This window comes from Mus caroli, unplaced genomic scaffold (assembly GCF_978045245.1).
Source record: "Mus caroli unplaced genomic scaffold, Mus_caroli_1 scaffold_10, whole genome shotgun sequence".
Classification (NCBI taxonomy): domain Eukaryota; kingdom Metazoa; phylum Chordata; class Mammalia; order Rodentia; family Muridae; genus Mus; species Mus caroli.
Genome location: NW_028227265.1, coordinates 18,284,363 through 18,309,369, shown reverse-complemented (window position 1 = coordinate 18,309,369; position 25,007 = coordinate 18,284,363). Strand labels below are relative to the sequence as shown.

Sequence of the window (25,007 nt, the reverse complement as noted above, 5' to 3'; positions counted from 1 at the left end):
GCTAGTGATGTCCATGGAAAAATGCGCATCAACACAGCTCTATAGAGCCTGGCCAGCGTACCTGGTCAGCATATCTCAGCTTGAGGCATGAGATAACTTGGCCTTCTAGCTCTGAATCATCCTTGGCCTTGGTCAGGATGCCGTGACAGAACTTAGGAATGTCAGCTTTGCAGGCCTTCCTTAGCACAGGGTTTAAGCGGTAATCTAGAATAAAAACATGTTAGTATAGGAGAAAATGGTTCACCTGTAGATTTTCACAAATTCTTGGAAATTCATCTTTCAAAGGGGGCATATTAGTTGGGGTGCAACTAGCTGGGGTGCATATTAGCATAGAGGGAGGTGGTGGTGTAAGCCTTTAATCCCAGCACTCAGGAGGCAGAAGCAATTGGATCTCTGTGAGTCTGAGCTAGTCTGGTCTACAGTGTGAGTTCCAAGACAGCTAGAATTACAAAGAAACCTTGTCTCAAAAAACCAAAAGAGGGGTGGGGGTGGGGGTCACAGGGGCATATTATGTCAATAGTCACGAACATAAATGCCGATTTGTTAAGTTAGTTAACAGCAGATGAGATATCAGGCCAGGATTGCTGTTGTTTTTAAGAAGGGACGGACTTCCTGCAGTTCAAGGAACACATCTCTTCATAGGGGAAGGTATGACAGCAGGCATGAACTTGACAATCCTCCTGCCTCAGTCTTTCATGTGCTGGGATTAAATGTGTCTGTTACCACACCTATTGTCACCAACATCAGCAATGTGACTCAGCTCAGGGCACTTGACTACTTCTCAGGAACCCTGCACCTCTGCAGCAGCTCTGCAGGGATCTGTGCTCCAATATTTAAAAACAAACGATATCATTTGGACAGCAGAAACCTTGTCTGTAATAGATAATTTTGAAAGAAATATCTAACACTTTTTGTCCACTAAGGTACAAGGTTTCCCAAGCAAGAGCTGAAATTTTTCCCTGAAAATTATTGACTGTGCTCATGAAGTTTGAAATTCTAGAGTAAATCTCTAGAATTACTGTCATAGGGACTCTAATGCTGATTTATTTTTTTATGTTTTTTTTTTTAAGTTCGGCCCTTTCCCTTTGACCTTCATTCTATTTTTCTGGAAAGTCTACAAAGGAGGAGAGTGCACGGCTCAGATAACAACACGTCCTGCCAGTTCTACTTGGGATGCACTCAACAGAAGCAGCAAAGCTGAGCCCAGATGGTACCTGTGTTCTGGGTGATCTGACGCTTGGTTATCATCTGTTTGCATTTGGGATCCATCAATTCACTGTTCTTGTTTTGTTTTAAACACTGCAACATAGTTTTAGAATCTGCTTCTGGACAGAACCGCTGCAAAGAAAATAAAATTATATGAAAGTGGCTATCTCAGACTGGCGACTAATCTACCTGTGATTGCTTTCCCGTTACCAGGGGCGCTCACAGAAGCACAAGTCAAGGCATCACTTGACATAAGCAGGGAACAGCTAAGCATCAGTAAGTGCCCAGCCCCGGTGTCCCTCTTTACTTTTTACCTCCTGCATTTCACACATTTCTCTCTGCCAGCACTGGACATCAACCACACAGGATGTAAATTCTGCACAGGCTTGGTTGCCATTACCATGGCTATGTTATAGTACAGGCTGTTTCACACGCGTCATTACTTGATGAGTATGAACAGAACAGTCACCCTGCCCTCGGGCCATCCCTACCCAGCCACAGAGGTAGCACTTAGGAATAACTGTTAACTAATGTGGACAGGGATTTGGGGTGAGGATACATTGTGAGCACTGTAATCCAAACGTGAGGTTAGCCACTGTACACACTCTGCGCTCTTTCCTTCAATCAGAGCTCAGTCTGGGGCTGGTGATGAACTCCATCTGTACTTGTCAATCTGCATGTCTGGTCACGGCAACTCAAACTCTGCTCAGGATCTTTCCTTCCCCATGAGGTCTCCCTCTCTTGTTTTAGTATTTGTGTCTCTCCCCCCGTCCCCACCTTTCTTCTCTTTGGTGTGTGTGTGTGCGCGCACACAAATAAACAAACATTAAATTCCCACTAACAGTTATTGGTAGAATCAGGTATTTTAAAGGAAGTGAAAATTTTATTAACATATCTTTGCACTTCCTTAATTTTAATTTTCTTGTGTGTGTGTGTCTGTGTGTGTGTGTATAGGACCATTTAGAAAATTCACTGGAAGCCATGTAGTGGTGGCACACACCTTTAATCCTAGCACTCAAGAGACAGAGGCTGGCTGATCTCTGTGAATTTGAAGCCAATCAGTTTGCAGAAAAAGTTCCAGGACAGCCAAGGCCTCACAGAGAAACCCTGTCTTACAAAACCTAAACTAATAAACAGTCACTGGTAGATTATTTGAAGAAAACGAATATATAAAATACCTACACATTTTGCAGGTTAGAGATGGTTAGTGGACAAGGGCATCTGCTGTTCTTACAGAGGATCTGGGTTCAGCTCACCACCCCCACGTGGCAGCTTACAACCACCTGTAACTTTAATTCTAGGAAACCAATGCCTTCTCCAGTCTCAGTGGGCTCCAGGCACATATATGGTATCCATTCATACACCCAGGCAAAAGACTCATACACATTAAGTAAAATGTAAAAATCTTGAACAGAAAGCAACATTTTGAGAGTGTGGGATATGATCTGAAAAAAACACTGGATTGTGGCTTTTTTAGCCCACCTATTCTGACAACCTATTTAGCTGTGCTTTGTTCAAAGCAAGCTAGTTAGTTCAGTTCTGTAATTTTCCCAACATGAGCAGCATCCATGTTGCTTAGAGGGCTAATGGACACTCTGGCTGTTCCACTCCCAGAGACTCTGGAGCTGAGGAACACACAAGTTGGCAGGTGAAGACAATGCTACTGGATTGCAGACCACAGCCGAGGGCATCACCATGTTGGCTGTGTTTAACAGGACACAACAGGAAGGGGTCACACTGCTACTGTCACTTAGGTCGCCCTTGGTCTTTTACCTTAATCATCTGCTTGCAGACTCTCATCAGAGTATAGTCTAGCTCTGGGTCCATCATCTCCGTCTCCTGCAGCTTAAATACTTTCTGGTGGCAACGGGTACTCAGCTGCTTCTTGTTTTCTTTTAGACATTCAATAATCTGCAATAGAAGAGTTCCAGCTGAGTTAGGAAATAGATCAGAAATTCTAGGGCTACACAGCGAAACCCTGCCTGGAAAATAAACAAAAAAACCCAAAGAAACAAAAGAAAAAGAATGAGAGACCTGTCTGGCAGCAGTGGCACAGGCCTTTCATCCCAGTGCTTGAGAGGCAGAGACAAAGGGATGGGTCTCTGTAAATCCAATGCCAACTTGGTCTAAACATTGAGTACCATGACAGCGTGGGTTACACAGAGAAACCCTGTCTTAAAAAGCAAATGGGTGCGGGGGGGGGGGGGGGGAAGGGTAGGGAAGAGGAAAGGGAGGGAATAGGAGGGAAGGAGAGGGAGGAATTGAAGAATAATTATTAAGCTGGGTAACCCTGAGCAACTGTCTGGGTAAGCTGAGCCATTACCTCAAATGTAACACAAAGTAAGCAAGACTGGAAACCATTAAGAAGAAGAAGGAAAAGGTCACTAGGGACAGACCTGGGTGCCCCACCTGTCCACAGGATTCCGAAAGAAGGAAAAGCAAAGCTGTATCTCTGAAAGAAAGGCGCCCAGGAGAAGAATCTGTGCTGACAAGCGTCCACCATGTTAGAGAGCAAGATCCTGCCTGGTCTCATGTCCACCAAAATTACAGATCATCAAACAGAAACTAAACCTAATAGAAAGACTAACTACAAAAAAGGGGAAACAGAGAATTCAGACTTTAGACAAAGGCAAAGCATGGACAGAAGACAGGGAAGAAAGCATCTCAGAGGCTAAAGAACCTAGCTTGTGCCTTGATAGCTGAATAAGCAAACATTAAAAAAAAAAAAATCATGAAAACCTTAAGTTCAAACCCTGGTGATTCTGGGATTTGCTTCGGTGTTATTTGAAAAAGTTCATAGGTGATTTTACTTGATGTCTAATAAGGATTCTGCTGCTGGGCAAGGTGGTTTAAGCCAGGGTGACTGGCAGGTGAAGACCACTCACCCTAAGCTACCCAAGGAGTTTGAAGCTAGCTGGGTAACATGATACCTTATCCTACGAATCAAACAAAGATTTCTGTGTGAGGCACTATCAGGAAAGCACATACAGACCATGGGCAGGCAGTGAGAGCTGAATAAAGAAGTCAATATGATCAAGGTATATCACACACACATATAAAAGTAAAAAGAGAACACTTTATTTTGAACAGGTAATTATCTTCTAATTACAAAAGGGAAGAAAGGAGCAGGGACAAAGCTGAGTAGGAGAATGCTAGCCCAGCACTCATGAGGTCCTAAAAGAACTGTGCAGCAGAGCCCTGGGAGACACCGACGTGGAGTCACTGGGAAGCTGTGTGGAGGAAACAACCAAGAGCACCAGGAGCCTACTAGGCAGACCGGCAGAGTGCATGCAGAGGAGTAGCCGGGGAAACCAGGCAAAGCACTCTGGGACAGCCGAGGGCACGATGAAAGGACACTGTGAGGAGCTGGGGCTGCAAGGGTGCGCTGACTTGAGATCTGTAATGAAAGACAGTACCTGAGCATTTCCATATTGCACTGTAGAGCAGTAGTTCCTGATGTCACTCTTGCAGGCTTCGTATAGATCTGGTTCCAAACGGATGTCCTCTGTCTACATGAGAAGGAGCCCGAGTGGAAGAGAAATGAGAGGATTTTAAGCTGGAGATATCATTATTTTCTTAAAGGATGACTTTCATTATTTTGGGTGCTGAGAGCTGACCTCGGGTCAGTCTGTAAGAGTAGTAAGTGCTTTTAACCACTAAACTCTCTCTCCAGCCCCATGGAGATGTCAAATTGTTATAGACTTGTTTGTTGACTAATGGCTTGGATAGGTGACTGAGCACTAAGTGGTAAACTTCCTTTGCGACTCTGTCTCATGCTTCACAATGGTTGCTGAAGTTGTCCCCTTATCCTCCCTTCCCACCACTGAGTTATTTCAGATGGGCCACTTGTGCAGCAACCACAGCTCCCAAGTGACACACTTAGATGTAAGGGAGAAGGTTTTATTTCAAGGCAAAGAGAGATTGCCCTTTCCCTCCTTTCTTGCTGAAGATGAAAAGTGAAGTAGTCAGTCTCATTGCTTCTCTGGCGGCCACCCATAGCCAGAGGATCAGCCGAGGATGAAAGTGATGCCAACGATAGTTGAGTGCCCAGGAAACACCTCCCGTCCTTGACTACAGCACTGATTCAGTGACTTCAGTGACTGCACTTTGACTAGTTTGGATTCCTGGGTTGTGTGGTTAAAAATGTTATTTAAAACCAAACTCAAAACAGTAAAGAAGCTAGTGTCACATGGAAAGATTGCTAACTGTTACTGCATGTCCTATGTAGTCCTGTGGTTTCTGGAAGCATTACCATCTCCAGCTCTTCCACACGAAGCTGCTTGCGGCACTTGAGTGATACCCGGTGCTCCTTGGCCTCCTGCAGAGTGTCGTTGCGCACAGTGGTGCTCAGGCAGATCACTACATCCACCCTGCCATGAAGGAGAAGGCTTTAGACTGTCTGCCTAAAGGGGCTGAATGCCCAAGCACTAGGCTGAAACAGCAGCAGGGGCCACACTGTTTACTAAGAGTTCATTCTTAGCCAGGCAGTGGTGGCACATGCCTTTGATCCCAGCACTTGGGAGGCAGAGGCAGGTGGATTTCTGAGTTCAAGGCCAGCCTGGTCTACAGAGTAAGTTCCAGGACAGCCAGGGCTACACAGAGAAACCCTGTCTCGACATATAGCTGTGTTTTTAAGTGTCTTTCTTGCAAGTCTTGCTGTTGTTTTAAGTAATTCATCTGTCGCCCTTATTAACAATGGCTCAAAAAGCCCAGACCTTGGATATGGTAAATAAACACCCACAGTCACACCCTTTGATTGGAAAGGTGAAGTTCTACATTTGAAAGGGGAAAAAGTATGCTGAGATTGTTATGGATATAGCTATAGATGTTATATCTACATTCACATAATTTTTTTTTTTTTTGGAGATAGTATAAGCTTGGCTATCCTAGACCAGGTTGGTCTTGAGCTCAGAGATCCACCTACCTCTTCCGCCTGAGTGCTGGCTGGGATTAAAGGCATGTGCCACCAGCTCCCACTGTATAATCATATGACTATATAGAGTATATTGTTTTAAATTTTTCTTACAACAACAACAACAAACAGGGTTTCACAATGTATCCCAGAATGGCCTGGACCTTATAGCCTTCTTATTCTGTCTCCTGAGTTCTGAGATTAGAGATGTGTGCCACCCTAATTGTCCATATGATTAGTACCTATTATTTTCCTTCTGTGGCTAATTTATATGTTGAACTTTGTCATAGATATGCAAGTATAGAGAAAGGTTGATACAGTGGTTGGTACTATCTGTAGACTTAAGCACTCACTGTGGCTTTAGCACATGGCCCCACTGCACCTTCAGAAGTCAGGCAGTAGTAGCCTGACTGGAACAGAGGCCTCACACAGCACATGTGATAGACAATTCAATACTTATTATTAAGAACACTGTGACCAGCCGGGCGTGGTGGCGCACGCCTTTAATCCCAGCACTCGGGAGGCAGAGGCAGGCGGATTTCTGAGTTCGAGGCCAGCCTGGTCTACAAAATGAGTTCCAGGACAGCCAGGACTATACAGAGAAACCCTGTCTCGAAAAACCAAAAAAAAAAAAACACTGTGACCATAGCAAGGATGGCGCTCTTAACACTCACACGCTGTGAGACTTTCACTGGGCTACGGGGGTGAGGGACGGGCAATGTGGGATTGTCCATGGGAACCTGATCACACACAAAAGGGAAAATATGTCCAAGCAACATGGCTCTCCTCCCCTTACAACCTGTAAGATTTGTGCTGTCAAAGCTCATCAGTCTCCTCATTGAGACCTGGTTCCCAAGAGAGTCAAGGTCTACTTCCTCCCTAAAGCTCTACTTCAGAGAGGCCTGTGCTGCTTCTCTGCAGAGGTGACACACCGGGGTGATGCTGGGAAAAGGTTGAGCCAGCAATTTCCTTTTCCGGGTGCTCCCTACACCTGACTCAGACAGGCAGTCTGAACCTAGAAAAAAAATCAAGAGCATTCCCTCCTTCCAGAGCTTTTCTTTTGACAATACCTATGGTTATGGACAAGTGTGGCTGTAGGCAGTTGTGGCCATGGTCTGGCAGACAATGCAGTTTGATTAGACTACCAAAGAGAGACACGGGAGGCCTCTGGGCCTCACACCCTACACACCCACTCTGTAGTGTGGGAGGCTTGGGAAACATGTCAAATCACTTAAAGAGATACATACTTCTTTTTTATGTTGGGGCAGAGCTTTAACACATCCTCCTTGCAGGCCATTTTGAACTTGTAAGAGAATCGAAAATCCTTCATCTGTACCTGAAAGATGAGAAAGAAAACAAGTTCTGTGGAAGTTATGATTAAAAATAACGAGTGACATTTCAGACAAAAAGCATTCACAGGTTGAGGATGTATGTAATTGGCTAGCATGCACAAAACTGGCACTACATAAAATACATGCCCTTGACACCAGCACATGGGAGACAGACACAGCACAGGAAAATTAGAGGTTCAAGGTCATTCTTGGCTATAAAGCAAGTTTGAGGCTGGTCATAAGACCTTTCATAGTCTGCTGAGATCTCATGTCTCCCTGTGACAGCACACAGGTCTTCCTGTACTTCAAATCACACTGAGCTCACTATGTTGATTCATGCTGCTATCCCCCAGGGTTCTTAGTGTGTCGTCTTGCAGTCCCTTCATTCCACAGCCTCTGTTCTGGCTTTGTTTTCCTTCCTTGAACCTGCCCTGCTCACGCAGCTAAAATATATACCACACCTGTTCTGGGATCTTTAACTAGAGTCTAGATGCCAGCAGGGCAAGAAAGCCCATTAACATTATAGAATGCAAGCATATGGGCTCCTGGCTCTGAGGAAACAGTTAATAACCTCAGCAGACTGACAAATCGTCCTCTCTGAACAGAGTGCTTGCCATACCCCACTTCCTTAGCTGCTTCTTATTACCAAGAGTGTAGTCAAACCATATTATTCAAATGGTAAATCTAAGCTGAATGATTTAAAAAGAAAAAAGGTAGATATGCTGTGAAGGGATTTAGTGCAGCACACAGTATGTGTGGGAGGGAAGAGAAGCGCGGGGAACAGTAGGAACAGAAGAGAGGCATCAGGGTCCAGTGTATTGATGTACATCCACCACACACAACTACAGATCCCAGTGATCTAAGTATCACTTAATGTGAGCATTACAGCCAGAGCAGGAGCTGCTGGCTCTCTTTTCTCTATCCCTTCTGTAACGAATGTTTCCTAGGACTAAGTCTCATTTCACCACATGCTAAGCTGTTGAGAAAAGCCCTGTTTATTGAGAAGCTGGGGAAGAGCAGAGCTGCGTGGCTGCTGTAAAGCAGGGGGCAGCTACCCCACAGTCAGCACAGCAGACAAGACAGGAAGGAAGGGCACTGACCAGCTGGAAGTGAGTGACGCCAATGGCACACTTCTCGTTCATGTCCTTCTGGTGCTTGTTCTGGATCAGACACTCCATCAGGTCCCCAGAGTCGATCTGGTTGTCTGCCACGTCCTGGGGAGGACAGCACACACTTACACTTTATGTGTCACAATTAACAATACAATCTAAAGCGCCATCCACGAAAATGTGAATAGGAGTGACCCTCCAAGTCTTCAAAATAAAGATATGTCATAAATTCAAAAGCAAGCCTGAGAAATCAGGAAAGATAGCAATTCAGCAGAATAAAATTCATGAAGCAGGAACCCCTGCCATGAGGACGATCACTATGTCCTTGTATAATGCCAGCAGCGGCTTCCGGGATGGTTCCTATCTCTCAGTTACTAAATGTACTTCCCTCCTGTGAGTAAGAAACAAGGTGAGTGAGTCCCCAAGCACCAGGTGATATGGACAGTTACTAGTTACTACCACTGCTAATAGCTCCTGAGAGGCAACTCAGCCACACCCTGGAGTTTCCCTCTTGTATCTTTTCCTATGAAGTCATCTCACACACTGCTGCTGGTCACACACTGCTCCACTACAGAGTGCTACCAACTGCGGAATTAAGTTGGGCAATCAAACAGGGTTCTCAGATGTTGACCTCTCCCTCAATCGTGTTTATAGTTCTAAATTTTACTTCCTAAGCTGGTTATCACTCAACAGTAATGTATGCTGAAGACAGAGACACCCTTGGGCCCAAAGTCCCGTTGAACTTGGTTATGTTAGTAACCCTTGTTCCTACAGACATCACTCACATGGCAAAAGTTCTGAATGATCGGCTCACAGGCTCTCATCAGCAAAGCTTCTATTTGTATGTCCTGTGGAAGATGAAATGGATTAGTTACTCTGCTATGCAAAGGCCAGGGAGGGAGGGGGAGGCTAGAGGTGTGTGTGTCCCTGTCTGAACTATGTAGCTGCAGTTAGAACTCAGAGATCCACTTGCCTCTGCCTGAGTGCTGGCATTAAAGTGCCTGGCAGGGAGAGCCTTCATCAACTTGAACAACTGAAGAGGCAGAGTTAAGAACAGGAGATGAATACTTGCAATAATATTAGAGCATGTGACTTCTCTGCAGTTTCATGATCTCTCTATTTCTGAGCAGCAGCATCTATCCTAATTGGGCTTTTTAACCTCATGTTTTATATTTTAGTAGGTTTCAGGCTATAACAGGGATAAACACGTGTTCAATCTCTCATGTATAACTGGGAGTCTCAAGATTTTATTAAGCATAGAAATAGTACCAAGTGACCTCACTACAGAGCTTCAGATTAAAGAGACCATGGCTAATTAGATTGTTTTTAAATGTGATTAAACCTGAAATGCAGAAGCCATGTTTTCTCAAGTGAGAAAAGCTCTAATAAATAATAATTTTGAAGAAAAAAACAAACCTAAGAGCTAAATGTATAGACAATTATACGGCTTCTGGAGCAGTGGTAGAAGGGTCAGGCCTCAGCACAATGGACTAATATCTTCTTTTCCTTCTCCTCTTCCTTCTACAGCCTCCTCCTCCTCCTCCCTTTTGTTTGTTTCCTTCTTTTGTTTCGTTTTGGTTTGGTTTTTTGGGGACAACGTTTCTCTGTAACAATTTGGGTTGCCTTAGAACGTGCTCTGTAGATCAGGCTGGTCTCAAACTCAAGAGAACCACCTGCCTCTGCCTCCCAAGTGCTGGGATTAAATTGACAAGACAATCTGCTCTCTCAAGAGTATGAAAACAAAAGTGCTAAGTAATGCTGGCGGCTCCTCTCCTCTAGGGAGCCGCTCATTACTTACCTCGGACTCTAACTCGGTGAGGTTACCCACGATGTCTCTGCATTCCACAGCTAAGTCATCGAGATGGTCTTGAAGGCACTCAAGCTCCTGCACATGAGAGGCAAGCCCTTCAGTCATGGGAGTGAACAGGTGAGAGGGGCTCAGTCTCTGCTTCCTTTGAATTCAGCTTCCCTTTAAAACTCCCTCACTAAACTGAACACAAAAGCTTCGCGTGACTAAAGCTGAGGTGTAACATGCTCCCGATGTAAGCCAGGTGAGGGCCAGGCAGTACAGTAAGCCATGCAAAATCACAAGGCCAAGCTTACAAGCCCAAAGGGAACCAGTCAGCTGGCTTCAGACTACAAACCTCAGACTATAAACTTCAGCAGGCTGCTTTCTAAAATTATGAATGTTTTGCCTGCGTGTATGCCTATGTGCCACATGTACACAAGTGATGAAAATGATATTCAACAGCCAATACCCTTGGTAAGTAATTACAGTGCTTCTTTAAAATATCCAACTCCAATGTGACAGTTTCTTGGTATCTCTGTATGTGACCTAGTAATTAGTGTTGTTTATTGAGGCGTACGTACAGGCTTATTTATAGAAGCATGGTCTATACTATTGCAAGGCCCTTGAGTGGCCAGGCCCAGCTTCTGAGGACAGCCAACCACCAGGCCCATCCTCTCAGAATACAGCCAAGCCCAAATCTACCCTCAACAAACCTCATAGAAAGCTTATTTCCAGCTCAGGTCCTTGTTGCTTCTCTCCCTAGTAGAGGCAGCCACCGTCCTGTGCTTTTCTCTATTAAACTTATATGGTGTGATTTTATGGTACTCCCTGGAGCCCTCCTCCTAGGATACTTTAACACTACTGAATAAATTTTCATGGCTGGATGTAGTGGCACATACTTTAAATTTCAGTACTCAGGTAAGCAGAGGCAGAAAGATCTCTGTGTATGAGGCCAGCCTGGTCTATGTTGCAAGTTCCAGGCCAGCCAGCGCTACCTAATGAGACCATATCTCAAAAAATAGGTTAAGAAATAAATGAACTGGGTGTGGTGGTGCACGCCTTTAATCCCAGCACTCGGGAGGCAGAGGCAGGCGGATTTCTGAGTTCGAGGCCAGCCTGGTCTACAAAATGAGTTCCAGGGCTACACAGAGAAACCCTGTCTCGAAAAACCAAAAAAAAAAAAAAAAGAAAGAAAGAAAAAAAGAAATTAAATGAAGCTCTTTAAGCTCCCCCCTTCCCCCTTCTCTCCATGTGGCCATGGCCAGTGGTCTCCCTCTTTCTACCTTCTCTCTTTCTCCTTGCCTTTCTACAATAAAGCTCTAAAACCATAAAAAAGAAATAAATGAAAAAGAAAAATTTTCTTAATGGTCATTTACTGGCTATAATCTTCAGGGAATGGTAGATAGGACTACCATTCTCTTCCCATTATATGTATGTATAGGCATAACATACATGTATAGATATAGCATACAAGTATAGGTGTGTGTGCATATGCATATGGAGACCAGAGGTCAATCTTGGGTGTTGTTTAGTAACTGTCCAACCTGTTTATGAGACAAGGTCTCTCACCGGGTAATGGGTGAGAGATTAGGTTGCCAATTTGGTTAGGTTGGTTTCAGAGTGAGCTCCAGGTACCTGCCTGTTTTTCCTTCCCAGGGGCTAGTATTATAAGTAGGAGCTACCTCACACCGCTTTCACTTGAGTGCTGAGCCCCAAGCCTATGTTTGTACACTAAGAACTTTACCAACTGGGCTATCTGTCTGATCCCTGTTGTTTGAAACAAAATTTCATGCATCTCAGCTGGCTCCAAATTCTCTATGTAGCCAAAGACTATCTTTTCCTGTTGTTTTGTTTTTGGAGACAGGACCTAACTGTTTAATAAAGAGCAGGCTATCCTCAAACACAGAGTTCTAGCTGCCTCTCCTCCTGAGTGCTGGGATTAATGGTGTGAACCATGGCCGGCTGCCAAAGCTATCTTTGAGCTGATCATCCTGCTTCCACTTCCCCAGAACTCTAAGACTTACTAATCTCATGTGCTAGCTACCATATCTAGCTATATGTGACTTTGAAAATTCCAGACGGGGGCTGTCATGGTATAAATGAAGCCCGAGGCCTAAGTTCAGTCCTTATTCTAACATTAACATCTTTCTAAGCAAGCACCTGCTCTTGACTGATTACCTTGCTCCATGATGAAGACACACTGCCTTGCTCACAACTTTCAGTAACACTTTCCCCAAACTAGACACACAGTCTTAGAGGCAGTCACAGAAGGCACATATTATTGAGGCTACTCTTTTCTGGTTTATTCTTTGTGAAAAGGTTATAATGAAATGAATTCTTAGAATTCATCTTGAGTTTTTAGTAAGGAAGATTTCTTCTCTGAGTCTCAATTTGATCAACTAAGTAGAAAAATAATCCCATTTCCATGTATCTTGTAGGGCTGCTTTAGGGCAAGCACATTATCTACTGGTATATACCAGACACGTATGAATATATTTAATGTAATGTGTAAATGTTAGAAAATACATTAAAAAAGAAAAAGAAAAGAAAGAATTAAAAATGAGACACAGGGGTGAAAAGATGGCTCAGAGGTTAAGAGCACTGACTGTTCTTCCAAAGGACTTGAGTTAATTCGCAGCAACCACATGGTGGCTCACAACCATCTGTAATGGGATCTGATGCCCTCTTCTGGTGTGTCTGAAGACAGCTACAGTGTACTCATATAAACAAAATAAATAAATATTAAAAAAAAAAAGAGACACAACGAGGAAAGAAAAGGGAAATATGCTAAGGAAGATGGAATGTCTAGCACAAAATCTTATATTTTCATCAGACCAGGACATATTTTGGCTCTAAGATTTTCATTTTAAAAATTTTTAGATTTTCATTTAAATATATGTGTTTTTCCTAACTTAACATGTGCAACATGTGCATGCCTAGACCTGCAAAAGGCAGAAGAGAGGAATCAGGTCCTCTGGAACTGGAGTTACAGATGACTGCGAGCCAGCATGTGGGTGCTGGGGACAGAACCTGGGTTGTTTTCCAGAGCAACAAGTATTCTTAACCTGTGAGTCATCTTAGATTCTTTTGCTCTAAACTTTAAGCAAAGAAGGGAAATAATCAACTCTAAAAATACAGAAACCATAACATTAAAACATGAAAAATGTAGTTATTCTTAGATATAAAAACAAGAAACAAAACCTCTGATGGGTTTTTCTAGGAAAGAAGACTGAAAAGATAACAACCCCATCAGCAAACACTGAGCTGGCCGCCATGGGGACTTTAGGAAAAGCATGCGGAAGCCGTCACTGACCTGCCCAGTCTCTGTCTTCTCACTGCACCACTTCCCTAGGTCTATGAGGCACTTGTCCTGGAGGGCAGGGTCCAGCTTAACATCCATGGCTCGCTGGTGCAGGATCCTCTGGACTTCAGCTCGACATTCTCGTGAGAGCTACAGAGAAGGAGCAAGAGACTTTAGAGGTAACAGAAATAAATACATGAAGCCCCTAGGTGTAGCAAACTAATAACCAGGCCTGTAGTTACCCCTCAAACTTTATAACAAATGCTATCTAGGACAAGAACTAAATGCTCTAGGAAGCTACTAGAAGGTCAACTCTACAAGAAGTTTGTTCTGAGTCAGCATTTTAATTCCATGGTGGAAGAAGAAACAAACTTCCCCAAGTTGTCTTCTGATTTCACACACACACACACACACACACACACACACACACACACACACACACGGAGAGGGAGGGAGGGAGAAGAGGAGAGAGAGAGAGAGAGAATAAAAATATACAAATTGGGGGGCCAGGCTTTTAGCTTTTATAGTATGATATTTTCTAATTGTACCTCCTGGGTCTGACTCTTAGACACTTGGACTGGGCTCACAAGGGGTAGTTGTACTCAGGTATATAAAGTACAACATCTGTAGCATGCGGAAATAAGATTCAGTAAGGTCTCACAATGAGGCCAGCAGCATGTGTAGGTGGCACCAGAAGACAAGAAGCTCACACAAGTACCTTACAGAGCAGCACCCGGGCAGGGAGACGCCAGGAGGCTTGTGTGGAAGCTTCTCCTCCACCCAGTGCATTGCCAGAGAAGTCTCACTAATATAAAGCTTTTGTGTCTGGCTGCCAGAGGTGCAGAAACCTAAAGAACCATTTGTATCCCAGCTAAAAGCTTCCAATGGATCTTTAAAGCTAAGTAAAGTTACAACAGCAGAATTGAACTGTCCATTTGTAATTTGGATTTTGAAAATTTAAAGAGGAAACCTGGACTGTTTCCCCACATCCTTTGTTTAGAACAAAGACAAACTAACACATAGCAGAGAAGCTGGACAGACAGCTTCAACAGCAGGGATGCTTACCCAAGGACTGCATTTCTAGGAGTGGAGCATCCTCCCACTCTACCACACATCCCTGCAAGGCTTCCTTGTGTTGACAGAAACCAGAACAGTAGGAAACAAATGACAGTGGGGAGAACCAAGGGTGATGGCATACCCTCCTTCCTTGCTCTTCCGTGCGGTAGGCATGTCTGTATAGGCAAGAAAACACAGCTCCAGGGGGCATAAGTTCACTGGTCTCATTCCAACCATGGGTATGGCAAAGGCGGGAAGCATCTCCCTGGCATTTTCGGTATAAAACAGGGTCCAACCTAGAAGGTTAAGGATTAAAAGAGAAGCTCTACTTTCTGTATTTTCCTTCTCATCCATTGTAAGAGTTTTTGCGGGCTTCCCCCCACCCCTCCTTTCAGACAAGGTCCTATATAATTCAGGCTGGTTTTGAAGCTGCTGTGTAGCTGCTGGGGATGAACTCTTGATCCCCTGTCTCCACTTCCTAAACTGATCTTACAGGCATTAGCAGGAACACCTCACTCTGAATGCTGCTCACAGTGACACAACAGTCAATGTATAGACAACTTCATACAGAAGACGTACTCTTCCTCAAAGACTCTAAGGTACACACTGCTACTGTAAGACAGCAGAAAGTAAAACTAAGTTTGCTGCTAGCCTAGGCAATTCACAATGCAATGCAACCCCATCTGATATACCAGCTTCAACAAGATTAGAAAATGACAGGAACTAGTCTCCTACTCAGAACACTCAACAACAAAACTAATTTATCCATCTTCTTATGGAAGATAAAGCAGTGGTTTCTTCAATTAATCTGAAAATTGCTTATCAAGTTATAAAACATTTAATTGTGAATCATCTGTGGACATGATGATGTATTGAACCTGCTTGTTTCTTTAAATCAGACTAAGGAACGTCTGATTCTGTTCACATTCCATTGTAAACTGTAAGGAGACCTATTTAATGGAAGGAGAGACGCTAATATTAAGCTTTTATGAGATTATGAAGCACATTTTGACCACAGGAGAAAGAGTAAGGGGGGAGGAGAAATCACCGCCTTGATTGGGGAGAGGTGCAGTAAACTCAAGTTATTTCAGTTCAGATAGCTTGAGGAAGCTCAGAAAAGCAATCACCCAGTTTCCTTTGATCCCTTTCCATACCTAGATGGAAAAGAACAGTCCAGAAAGAGTACAGAAGAGGAGGAGGTAACACAGCCAATAAATAACAGTGACTCTGACTAAGAGCACGCTCCTAGTTCATCCTTTCTTTAGACAATCAAGCTGTCATATGTGCAACGTTATCCTTTTAGAGTCAAAGCTGAAGATGCTCTTGCTGTCTGTACAAGTACCAGGGCTCTTTCTCAATAGATGTTTGTGCTATTAGAAACTGTTTTGAGTCCAGCGTCCAAAGTAGTGGTGAACAGGGATGCTTGCTACAGGCTGGTAGTGGGTTGACTCTGCTTTTAGACACTGCTCTGGGAGCAGTAAGAATAGGTTTTCTGAGGGTTGGAGATAGTTAGCTATCCAAGAATTTAAAAAGAATGTGTTAATTTGTTACTTATTATCATAAACTATAAAAGTGGGGTGTGGGGACACAGCTTAGTAGAGAGTGTACACTCTACAGTATAAAGCCCTGGGTTTAACCTCATGTGGCTGCTGAGATGGTTCAGTGGATAAAGCACTTTATGGTTTAAGCCTGGTGACCCTAGTTTGATTCTCAGAACCTATTTAAGAGTGGAGGCAAGAGAACAGACTCTATGAAGTTGTTCTCTGACTCTCAACTGCTCACTGTGGCAAACAGACACATATCATGCATATGTACACACTGATAAACTATTAACTTCTTCCCCATACACACACCCATTCTTTTGATATTGACCACACAAGGGAACAGAATGAGGCAGTGCCCTCCACTATTTTTAAAATACTCACTTCCAATCCCGAGAGATAAAATACTGTAGCTCTAAGAGACGGTGTTCACAGTCTTCCACCATCTTCTCTGTGTATAAATGCTCCATCAGACATGAGAGAATCCTGGTCATTAAAGAGGTAGATTGTAATGAAGAAGTGTTTTGACAACAGGCTTCTAAACTCATTTCAATACACATTCCCCAGGGTGACATGATTGATTCTTCTGAGAATCACAAAAACTACTGATCTTGTCAGTAATTATTTCTTCTACCAGTTTAAAGCCATTTTGGACTTCAAACTCTGCATATGCAAGACCTACGTAGCAGCTTTATTTTTATTTAGTATGAAAACATTCCAACATATGCAAGAGTAGAGAATAGTGTACAGGCCACTTCTGTTCTCCAGAGCTTTGGTGACCCTGCAACTAAATGTGTTTTAACTCAGTGTCTTCTGCTGATATTTGAAGCATATCTCAGTAAATACTTCGGTCTATTTCTCTAAAATTTGAGATCACTGTCATATCAATAACAACAATAAAAAGGTAAACACATCATATAAAATAAACACCTAGGGCAGGCAGTGGTGACACAGGTCTTTAATCCTAGTACTTGGGAAACATGCAGGAGGATCTCCATCAAGTTTGAGGCTAGCCTGGTCTATAGTGTGAGTTGCAGGACAGCCAGGGCTATACAGAAAAACTATCTCAAAAAACAAACAAAGCAAGCAAGCAAGCAAGCAAACATAACCTTGTTGCCCCACATCTTAAATATTTTCAACTATCTCATGTCTTTTAAAATATTTGTTCAAATCAAAACCCAGCAAAGGGCCACATGTCATATTTAATTAAAGATGTTGGGGATGGAGAGATGTGTTAGTGTTTAAGAGCACAGATTATTCATCAACAGGATTCAACTCAATTCCCAGCACCCCCATAACTGTTCTGGTTACAGGAAATCTGACACCATTTTCTGGCTACTGTGTGTTACCAGGCAAGTAAGTAGTACATAGACATGCATGCAGGGAAAACACCCATATGTGTAAAATGAATCTCCTTCCCTTCCCCTGTCCCTCTTCTGGTTGCCATGGCTACTATACTATAAACATTCTGTCTATGCTCATCTACATCTATACACCATCTAAACACAAAAACTGTAAGATGCCAGGTGTAGTGATGCACACCTTTAATCCCAGCACTCGGGAGGCAGAGGCAGGCAGGTCTCTGAGTTTGTGGCCAGTCTGGTCTACAAAGTGAGTTCCAGGACAGCCAGGGTTCACAGAGAAACCCTGTCTCGAAAACAAACAAACAAACAAACAAACAAGCAAGCATGCATGAGACAGCACAGTGCCAAGTGTTTCACTTTATCCTGATGCCCTGAGAGTCTTTGAATTACAGGAAGTTACTCAGTGACTAATAGGTCCTATATGCCCAGTCACTGTCAACAAATGCCATCATAGTTCTGGGTTTGGGTGTCTCTATATCATGGGTAAGGCAGACCAGAAGTCTCAATCTCAATATTAGTTTTAGCAAAAGTTTGGTGTGTGTCCATGTTCAACAAAATGTTAGTCAAGATATTAAACTACTCAAAAGCCACTCGAGGGGAATGTTCTCTGTGTTGGCAAATAAAACACAACATGGAGAGTGAACCTACATTGGGTCTCCGGATCGTATGTGTTTGCAGGCTGTCTGTATTACAGATTCACAAGCTTCATTCAAAGCTCGATCAATGCGGTAGTCTGCACCGGGGTCAGTCTCCTGAATCAGTGTCTGAAGCTGGATTGAGGGAAAAAAAGGTAGTTTAGGCACAGAGAAGAACAACGTCACCCAGCAGATGCTCAGTCCAGCTATCATAACACAACCCAAACAAACATCTACAGATGGTACTAGCTATGTTGGAAAACGCTGTTGGAACATTTTCCATTTTTTTTCTCCATTTTCCACTTGCCCTGGGTTTTCTGTTGAAGTCATTGTGGAACTTGCACATTTACTTGGTCATCTACAAAACAAGTCTGAACAACATGCCTAGGCAAGTTCACTCCAAAGGAAGCCAGAGTTGAAACAAGTAAAAGAAAAGACATCTCAATTAGAGGACAATTTGATCCTAAAAAGGCTGTAAATGTGGCTGCAATGACATCGGTGTCATAACAAGCATACTACGTTTTATTGAGGTAGATGTGAGAGATTTCAATTAACTCATAGCTGGAATTAGAAAACAAGACTGTGCTGGACAGTGGTAGCTCACACCTTAAATCCCAGCACTCTGGAAGCAGCAGCAGGCAGATTTCTGAGTTCAAAGGCCAACCTGATCTACAGAGGAGTTCCAGCCAGGGCTGGTACACCGAGAAATCCTATCCTAAAAAGCAGACTGACAGACAATCAAGAACAAAAATGAGAAAAGAAAAGAATGCTTACAAGTTATTACCTTTTACCTACTATCTTTATACCACAAGCATTAGCACAGAATGCTCGCTGTAAAATACCTAAGACTGAAAGTGCACTCTTCCCATCTGCGTGCACTTGGCCCATCCCTTACTGGAGAGAAAGGAAGCAGGCGCCTCAGAGTGAAGGACTGAAGGGTCTGTGGATCGGAAGACCAAGTGCAAGTCCTGCTCTGTTCTGTGCCACCTGAGCTGTGAGAGCTGGACAGTCTCATGTGCCACTGAGTTTTTTACTCCCTCTTATTTTTATTTTATGTGTACAAGTGTTTTGCCCACATGTATGTCTGTCTAACCTGTGCACATACAGTGCCTGTGGAGGCCAGCAGAAGGCATCAGGTTCCTTGGGACTGGAGCTACAGATGTTTTAAGTTATAATGAGAATGCTGGGAACTCAACTCAGATTCTCTGGTAGAGCCGCCAGTATGAATTTTAACCCCAGAACCATCTCTCCAGCCCCAAATTTTAGTTCAACTACAGATTTTAAGAAATGGCCAAGTGTGGTGATGTATGTCTTTAATCACAGCACTCAGGACATAGAGGCAGGTGAGTTCAAGGCCAGCCTGGTTTAGAGTTCCAAGACAGCTACACAGTGATATTGTATCCGAGAACAGATAGACAGACAGATGTTGATACCACATGAAAAAAGTAAGGCAAACTGCAAAGCATTTTATAGACAGAAGATCACTATTACCACAGATGGGTAGCAGATGGGGCTGTGGAGTGGGAATCTTAAATAGAGAAAGAAAAATAGAAATTACAACCCTTACTGCTTTAATTTCTTTTCTTTTTTTTTTTTTTTCCATCCTTAAGAATTAGATACTTCAGCCCGGGAGGCGGGGGTGGGGCGGGGAGAGGAGGGGAATGTGCCTTTAATCCCAGCACTCTGGAGGCAGGGCTGTTGAATCACTGAGTTCCAGGTTAGCCTGGTCTACAGAGTGAGTTCCGGGACAGCCTGAGCCACACAGAGAAACCCTGTCTCAACAAATAAACAAACAAATAAACAGGTTTAGACATGCTCTGTGTCACTGGTTTACCCTTTCCTGGAGCCTTTTCTGATCTGGACACATCTGACCTGGGATCCCACAATGGTTCATAACAAAGCTCTGGCCCCTTTACATACATACAGATTTTAGATAAAATAAAGATCCCAATTCTATTATCCTAGAAAGAATCATTAAGAGAGAAATATGGGGAAAATGTCAATATTCTGGAATAGAAATTTCTATAAATTATTGGTGGTAATTTGGAAAAGCTAAAGAATATTGTAGCTTGCTGGTAGAAAAATTACTTTGTTAGCAAATTTTGACACCGGATGACCAAGATCAAGATAGTAATATCTTTTTTTCTAATATCCCATGGCATCTAGTAGGCTAATAATTCAAGGGATTATTGCCATTCTAGAATTCAGTGTAGGGAGTGAGGAAAATATGCAATTGGAATACAAACTGAGCCAGGTGCAATGATGAAGGAATGCCTTTAATCTGAGGCTTTGGGAGGTAGAGCCAATTGGATCTCAGTGAATTTGAGGTTAGCTTGATCTACATAGCAGGTTCTAGGATAGCAAGGACTACATAAAGAGACCCTATCTCAAAACAAAAAGGAAACAAAACAAAAAACAAACAAAACAAACAAAAAAAAAAGGAAAAAAAGACTATAAACTGATGTTATGATTGTATATATATTCTGGCCCCTGATATTAACAAAAAAACCCGGAGCAAAGCTCCGGAGAGACTTGGTCTGGAGAAAGCATTCTGCAGTCGTCCTTGATGTGAGAAAGCATAGGCTGAACTCCATTAGTCATAACCCAAGAGTAACTGTGGTAAATCTGGAGGAGTGTAGACTCATTAGGATAATAATTATCCACATACTTTACAGTTCAGTACTTGCTGATAACCATTACCAGTTCATTAAATTAATCCAGAGACAGATGTTGAAGTCTGCTGTGTCAAGGAAGAAAACTTTCAAAGTGAAAAGAAACCCACCCAAATTGCTCAAAGATATTCTTCAGTTTGACTAAGGCTAGATAATATAGAAGACAGAGGATGACTCTATCCTTCTGGAAAAATTGCTTTTAGTTTTTGTGAGAAAAGCCTTTTAAAAAATAGAATCCATACAATGAAAATGAAGTGCTTCCTTCCTAAGCAGTCTCACTGCAGTCAGAACCACACAGCTCACTATCTGTGCTCGCCCTCTGGGTTTGGAAAGCCCTTTCTTCTGGGCACGAAGGGTGGTGTAGGCGGGACTCAGTTATCTTGGAAGCTGAGTCACTAGTTCTTTTAACGAAGCTAACTTTTCAAAAGCCTCATAGTGAACTATGTGCCTCAAAACAGAGTTGAGTCCAGTCTATTTTTTTCCTGAACATTTTTACAATAGGTGTAAGCTTACTATAGATAGATTCTTTTCTTCCTATCCTCCTTCCACAACCTTACTAGATGGAATTAAGGATGAAAAGCGAACACAGCAGAGGCCGTCTCCTGATTCATCCTGGATTGCAGCCAGGCATATTCACTGGCACAAAGGGCACCCGAGGCAACTGCCAACAAACAGGACTGCAGAGGCGCACAGCACACTCATCCTCACAGTCTCACAGCAGCCTCCAGAAGCCTGCTCTCTAGCTGATTTTGCTGTTTTAGAGAGGAGGCTGCACTGGTCTTCCCATCCCAGCATAGACATGCACCATGTAACTGCTGTTAGTATCTACTTTGGGTCATGGTTAACAAAAACTGACTTCATATCTAAAGCTCATGTAAACTTGTATTTCAGACTATAAAATTTTGTTATAGACTGTACAAAAAAAATTTTTTTTTAAGATTTATTTCTTTATTATAAGTACACTGCAGCTGTCTTCAGAAACCTCAGAAGAGGGCGCCAGATCTCATTAGGGATGCTTGTGAGCTACCATGTGGTTGCTGGGAATTGAACTCAGGACCTTTGGAAGAGCAGTCAGTGCTCTTAACCGCTGAGCCATCTCTCCAGCCCGACTGTACAAATTTGATTTTACATGATTAACTAGAAAATAAAATTTGCTCTTAAGCCCTTGCTCTCTCCTTGTCTCTTACCTCTGGCTCTCCTTCTCCCCTTTCCTTCCTCCCTCTCCAAGTAGCTGCCTTTCTACAATAAACGCCTTCAAACCATTAAAAAAAAAAAGAGAGAGAGAGAGAGAGAAGAAAAGAAAATTCAAGTAGTATTTAGTTTTTAATAAAAATGCCCAAAAGAAAGTAACAAATGAATTGTGGTTTCCTAAAGCGTGACTAGGTTATAAAACTAGAGTATCTTTCCTGTTTTAAAGGGAAAGTCATTGCAGAGAGTGCTACATTGTAGAGGCTTGCACCTGGTATGCTCAACTGCAGGAGGATTTAAGCCATACAAATAACAAACATGGGCAAAGGCAGGAGACAGGCGTTCTGCATGTACTGTGCTGACTCGGTACTGTCATCTTCAGGACTGCACTGCTCATGAGCACTGGATCAAGAGTCACTTCATTTTCTCTCAGAAAAAGCAAGTCCTTTTTCTGATGTAGGGGACTGATCTCATGGCTGCATTCATGTTATATAGCAATACGAAAGCTAAAGTTTGTAGAAAAGACTATCTTTATATTCTTGTTTGTAAAGTTTGGAGCTGGTGAAAGACAGATCTTTCTGTTTATAGTTTCCCTGATTTAATCTATAAAGACAGTTGATTCTGAGGATGATCCTTCAGACTTGTGGCATATCGTAAAAAAGTAAACTGGCAGAAATTTTCCATTCATGTCAACTCTCAATTTCAACTCAATCAAACTTGTTAAGACAGGCAAGTTCTCTTCGGCTAAGAGCCTCTCTTCATTTTGAAGAAAGTGATTTGCCTTTATTCTGTCTTTCCTAATCCAAAACAAACTGGCAAGTTCTTTAGAAACAGGAAAACAATGGACTTCCTTTACCTAGCTCCACAGCAATTTTTTTTTTTTTTTTTTTTTTGGTTTTTCGAGACAGGGTTTCTCTGTAGTGCTGGCTGTCCTGGAACTCACTTTGTAGACCAGGCTGGCCTCGAACTCAGAAATCCGCCTGCCTCTGCCTCCCAAATGCTGGGATTAAAAGCGTACGCCACCACAAGCTTTGTTGTGTAAAAACTTCAACATCTTTATTTAAAAATCTCCCCATAGGAACAATATCTTTGTGTATCTTTAGTACCTGATGCTGTGATGTCAGAAGTAATGTAGAGAAACCATGTGTCAGGTAAATGTTCTTTGACTGATAAAAATGTGAGTTGTCCTGGCTAGTTTTATGTCAACTTGACACAAGCTAGAGTCTGAGGAGAGGGAACCTCAATTGAGAAACATGCCTCCACAAGATCAAGCAAGCCTGTAGGGTATTTTCTTTGTTTTTGGGTTTGTTTGTTTGTTTTGGTTTTTGTTTTTTCGAGATAGGGTTTCTCTGTATAGTCCTGGCAGGCCTCAAACTCAGAAATCCCCCTGCCTCTACTTCCCAACTGCTGGTATTAAAGACATGCGCCACCAGTGCCCCGCAGCATTTCCTTCTTTTTTTTTTTCTTCCTTTTCTCTTCTTTCTTTCTTTCCTTTCTTTTCTTTTTTGGTTGTTTTCGAGACAGGGCTTCTCTGTGTAGCCCTGGCTGTCCTGGAACTCACTCTGTAGACCAGGCTGGCCTCGAACTCAGAAATCCACCTGCCTCTGCCTCCGGAGTGCTGGGATTAAAGGAGTGTGCCACCACACCCGGCTTGGCTCAGCAGCATCTTCTTAATTAGCGATTGAGTGAGTGGTGCCACCTCTGGGCAGATGGTCCTGGGTTCTATAAAAAAGTAAGCTGAGCAAGCCAAAGCCAGTAAACAGCAATCCTCTATGGCCTCTATATCAGTTCCTGCATCCAGATTCCTGCTTGAGTTCCTGCCTAGACTTCCTTCAATGATGGCGGACTACGATGTAAAAGAACAAGCATTTAAAATAACCCTTTCTTCCCAGCTGTTTTGGCTATGGTGTTTCATCACAGCAATAGTAATCCTAAGAAAACAGCCAAGGTGGCAGCAGAAATATTTTTCCTTACCGCCTGCTGGCAGTTCATTCCAAGGTTCCCCTTTTCACCCCGAACCACTTTCATCAGACAGTGGAGGGTTCGCCCTTTCCGATGTAATCCAGAACAATGGTGTTCAATCTCCCCTCGACAGCTCAGGATGATCTCGGGGCTCAGAGAGAAGTCTTCCATCAGCATGCGTCGGTAATCCAGCATCTCACCTTGGCACTCACTGCTCACCTGCCGCCCTGCGTCAGGGGTAAGTCAGACAGTTATGAAATGGGAGTTTGAGGACCAGAAAGCTCTACATGTTAAAACACATTTCTGTCTGGAAAAGAATAATAACCCACAGCCTTTCCAGATGGAATTACTATCTAGACTGAAACGCTTAGAACATGGTAAAACTTTTGCAGCATAAAGAAAAGGAAAAAAAAAAAAAAGCTCAGACCCAGGTTTATCCTGCAGGGTTGTGCACTATAGGTCTTATCAACTATAATACAAATGTTCTGCCAAAGCAAGTCCTTTTTCTGATGTAGGGGATTGAACTCATGGTCACATTCATGCTACATAGCAATACGAAAGCTATCGGGGCAGTAAATAAACTGAGAACAATCGTTATTGCCCTATACAGCTAAAGTTTGTGGAAAATACTATCCTTCAAAAATTCATGATGGCTCCCCATGTCTTGGAGCTATAAATGTGAACAGGGAAAACTTAAAAAGCAGCAACCACCCACTCAGTCCTCAAGTCCAAACAAAAAAAGTTACCCAGTTACTTTAGTGATAGACCCAGGATTTGAAGTCACATCACTCTGACCAAAAACTCATGTGACATTAATGTTCTCCCATTCTTCTAAAGACTATTCCAGTAGTCATTCTAAAAATCAAAAGGTTCAAAAAATGCAGAAGAAAACTACTAATTACAGGTTCAAGAAGCTTCAGAATGTGAACTGAAGGAGTGAA

General features: G+C 42.9%; 1 protein-coding gene across 2 annotated transcripts in view; it reads right to left on the bottom strand.

Moving 5' to 3' along the window:
• Positions 1-25,007, bottom strand: part of Glg1 (golgi glycoprotein 1) — a 110,887-nt gene that overhangs the window by 10,081 nt on the left and 75,799 nt on the right. For both annotated transcript variants that reach the window (XM_021169326.3, XM_085843568.1), the window contains exons 8-21: positions 24,079-24,293; positions 18,258-18,379; positions 16,630-16,731; positions 14,847-15,000; positions 13,661-13,798; positions 10,357-10,443; positions 9,344-9,406; positions 8,550-8,663; positions 7,366-7,454; positions 5,459-5,576; positions 4,623-4,715; positions 2,980-3,117; positions 1,215-1,338; positions 62-204 (exon numbers count right to left, since the gene is read on the bottom strand). In XM_021169326.3, the coding sequence (XP_021024985.1) occupies positions 62-204; positions 1,215-1,338; positions 2,980-3,117; positions 4,623-4,715; positions 5,459-5,576; positions 7,366-7,454; positions 8,550-8,663; positions 9,344-9,406; positions 10,357-10,443; positions 13,661-13,798; positions 14,847-15,000; positions 16,630-16,731; positions 18,258-18,379; positions 24,079-24,293 (1,700 nt within the window). The remainder of the gene's footprint in view (positions 1-61; positions 205-1,214; positions 1,339-2,979; positions 3,118-4,622; positions 4,716-5,458; positions 5,577-7,365; positions 7,455-8,549; positions 8,664-9,343; positions 9,407-10,356; positions 10,444-13,660; positions 13,799-14,846; positions 15,001-16,629; positions 16,732-18,257; positions 18,380-24,078; positions 24,294-25,007) is intronic.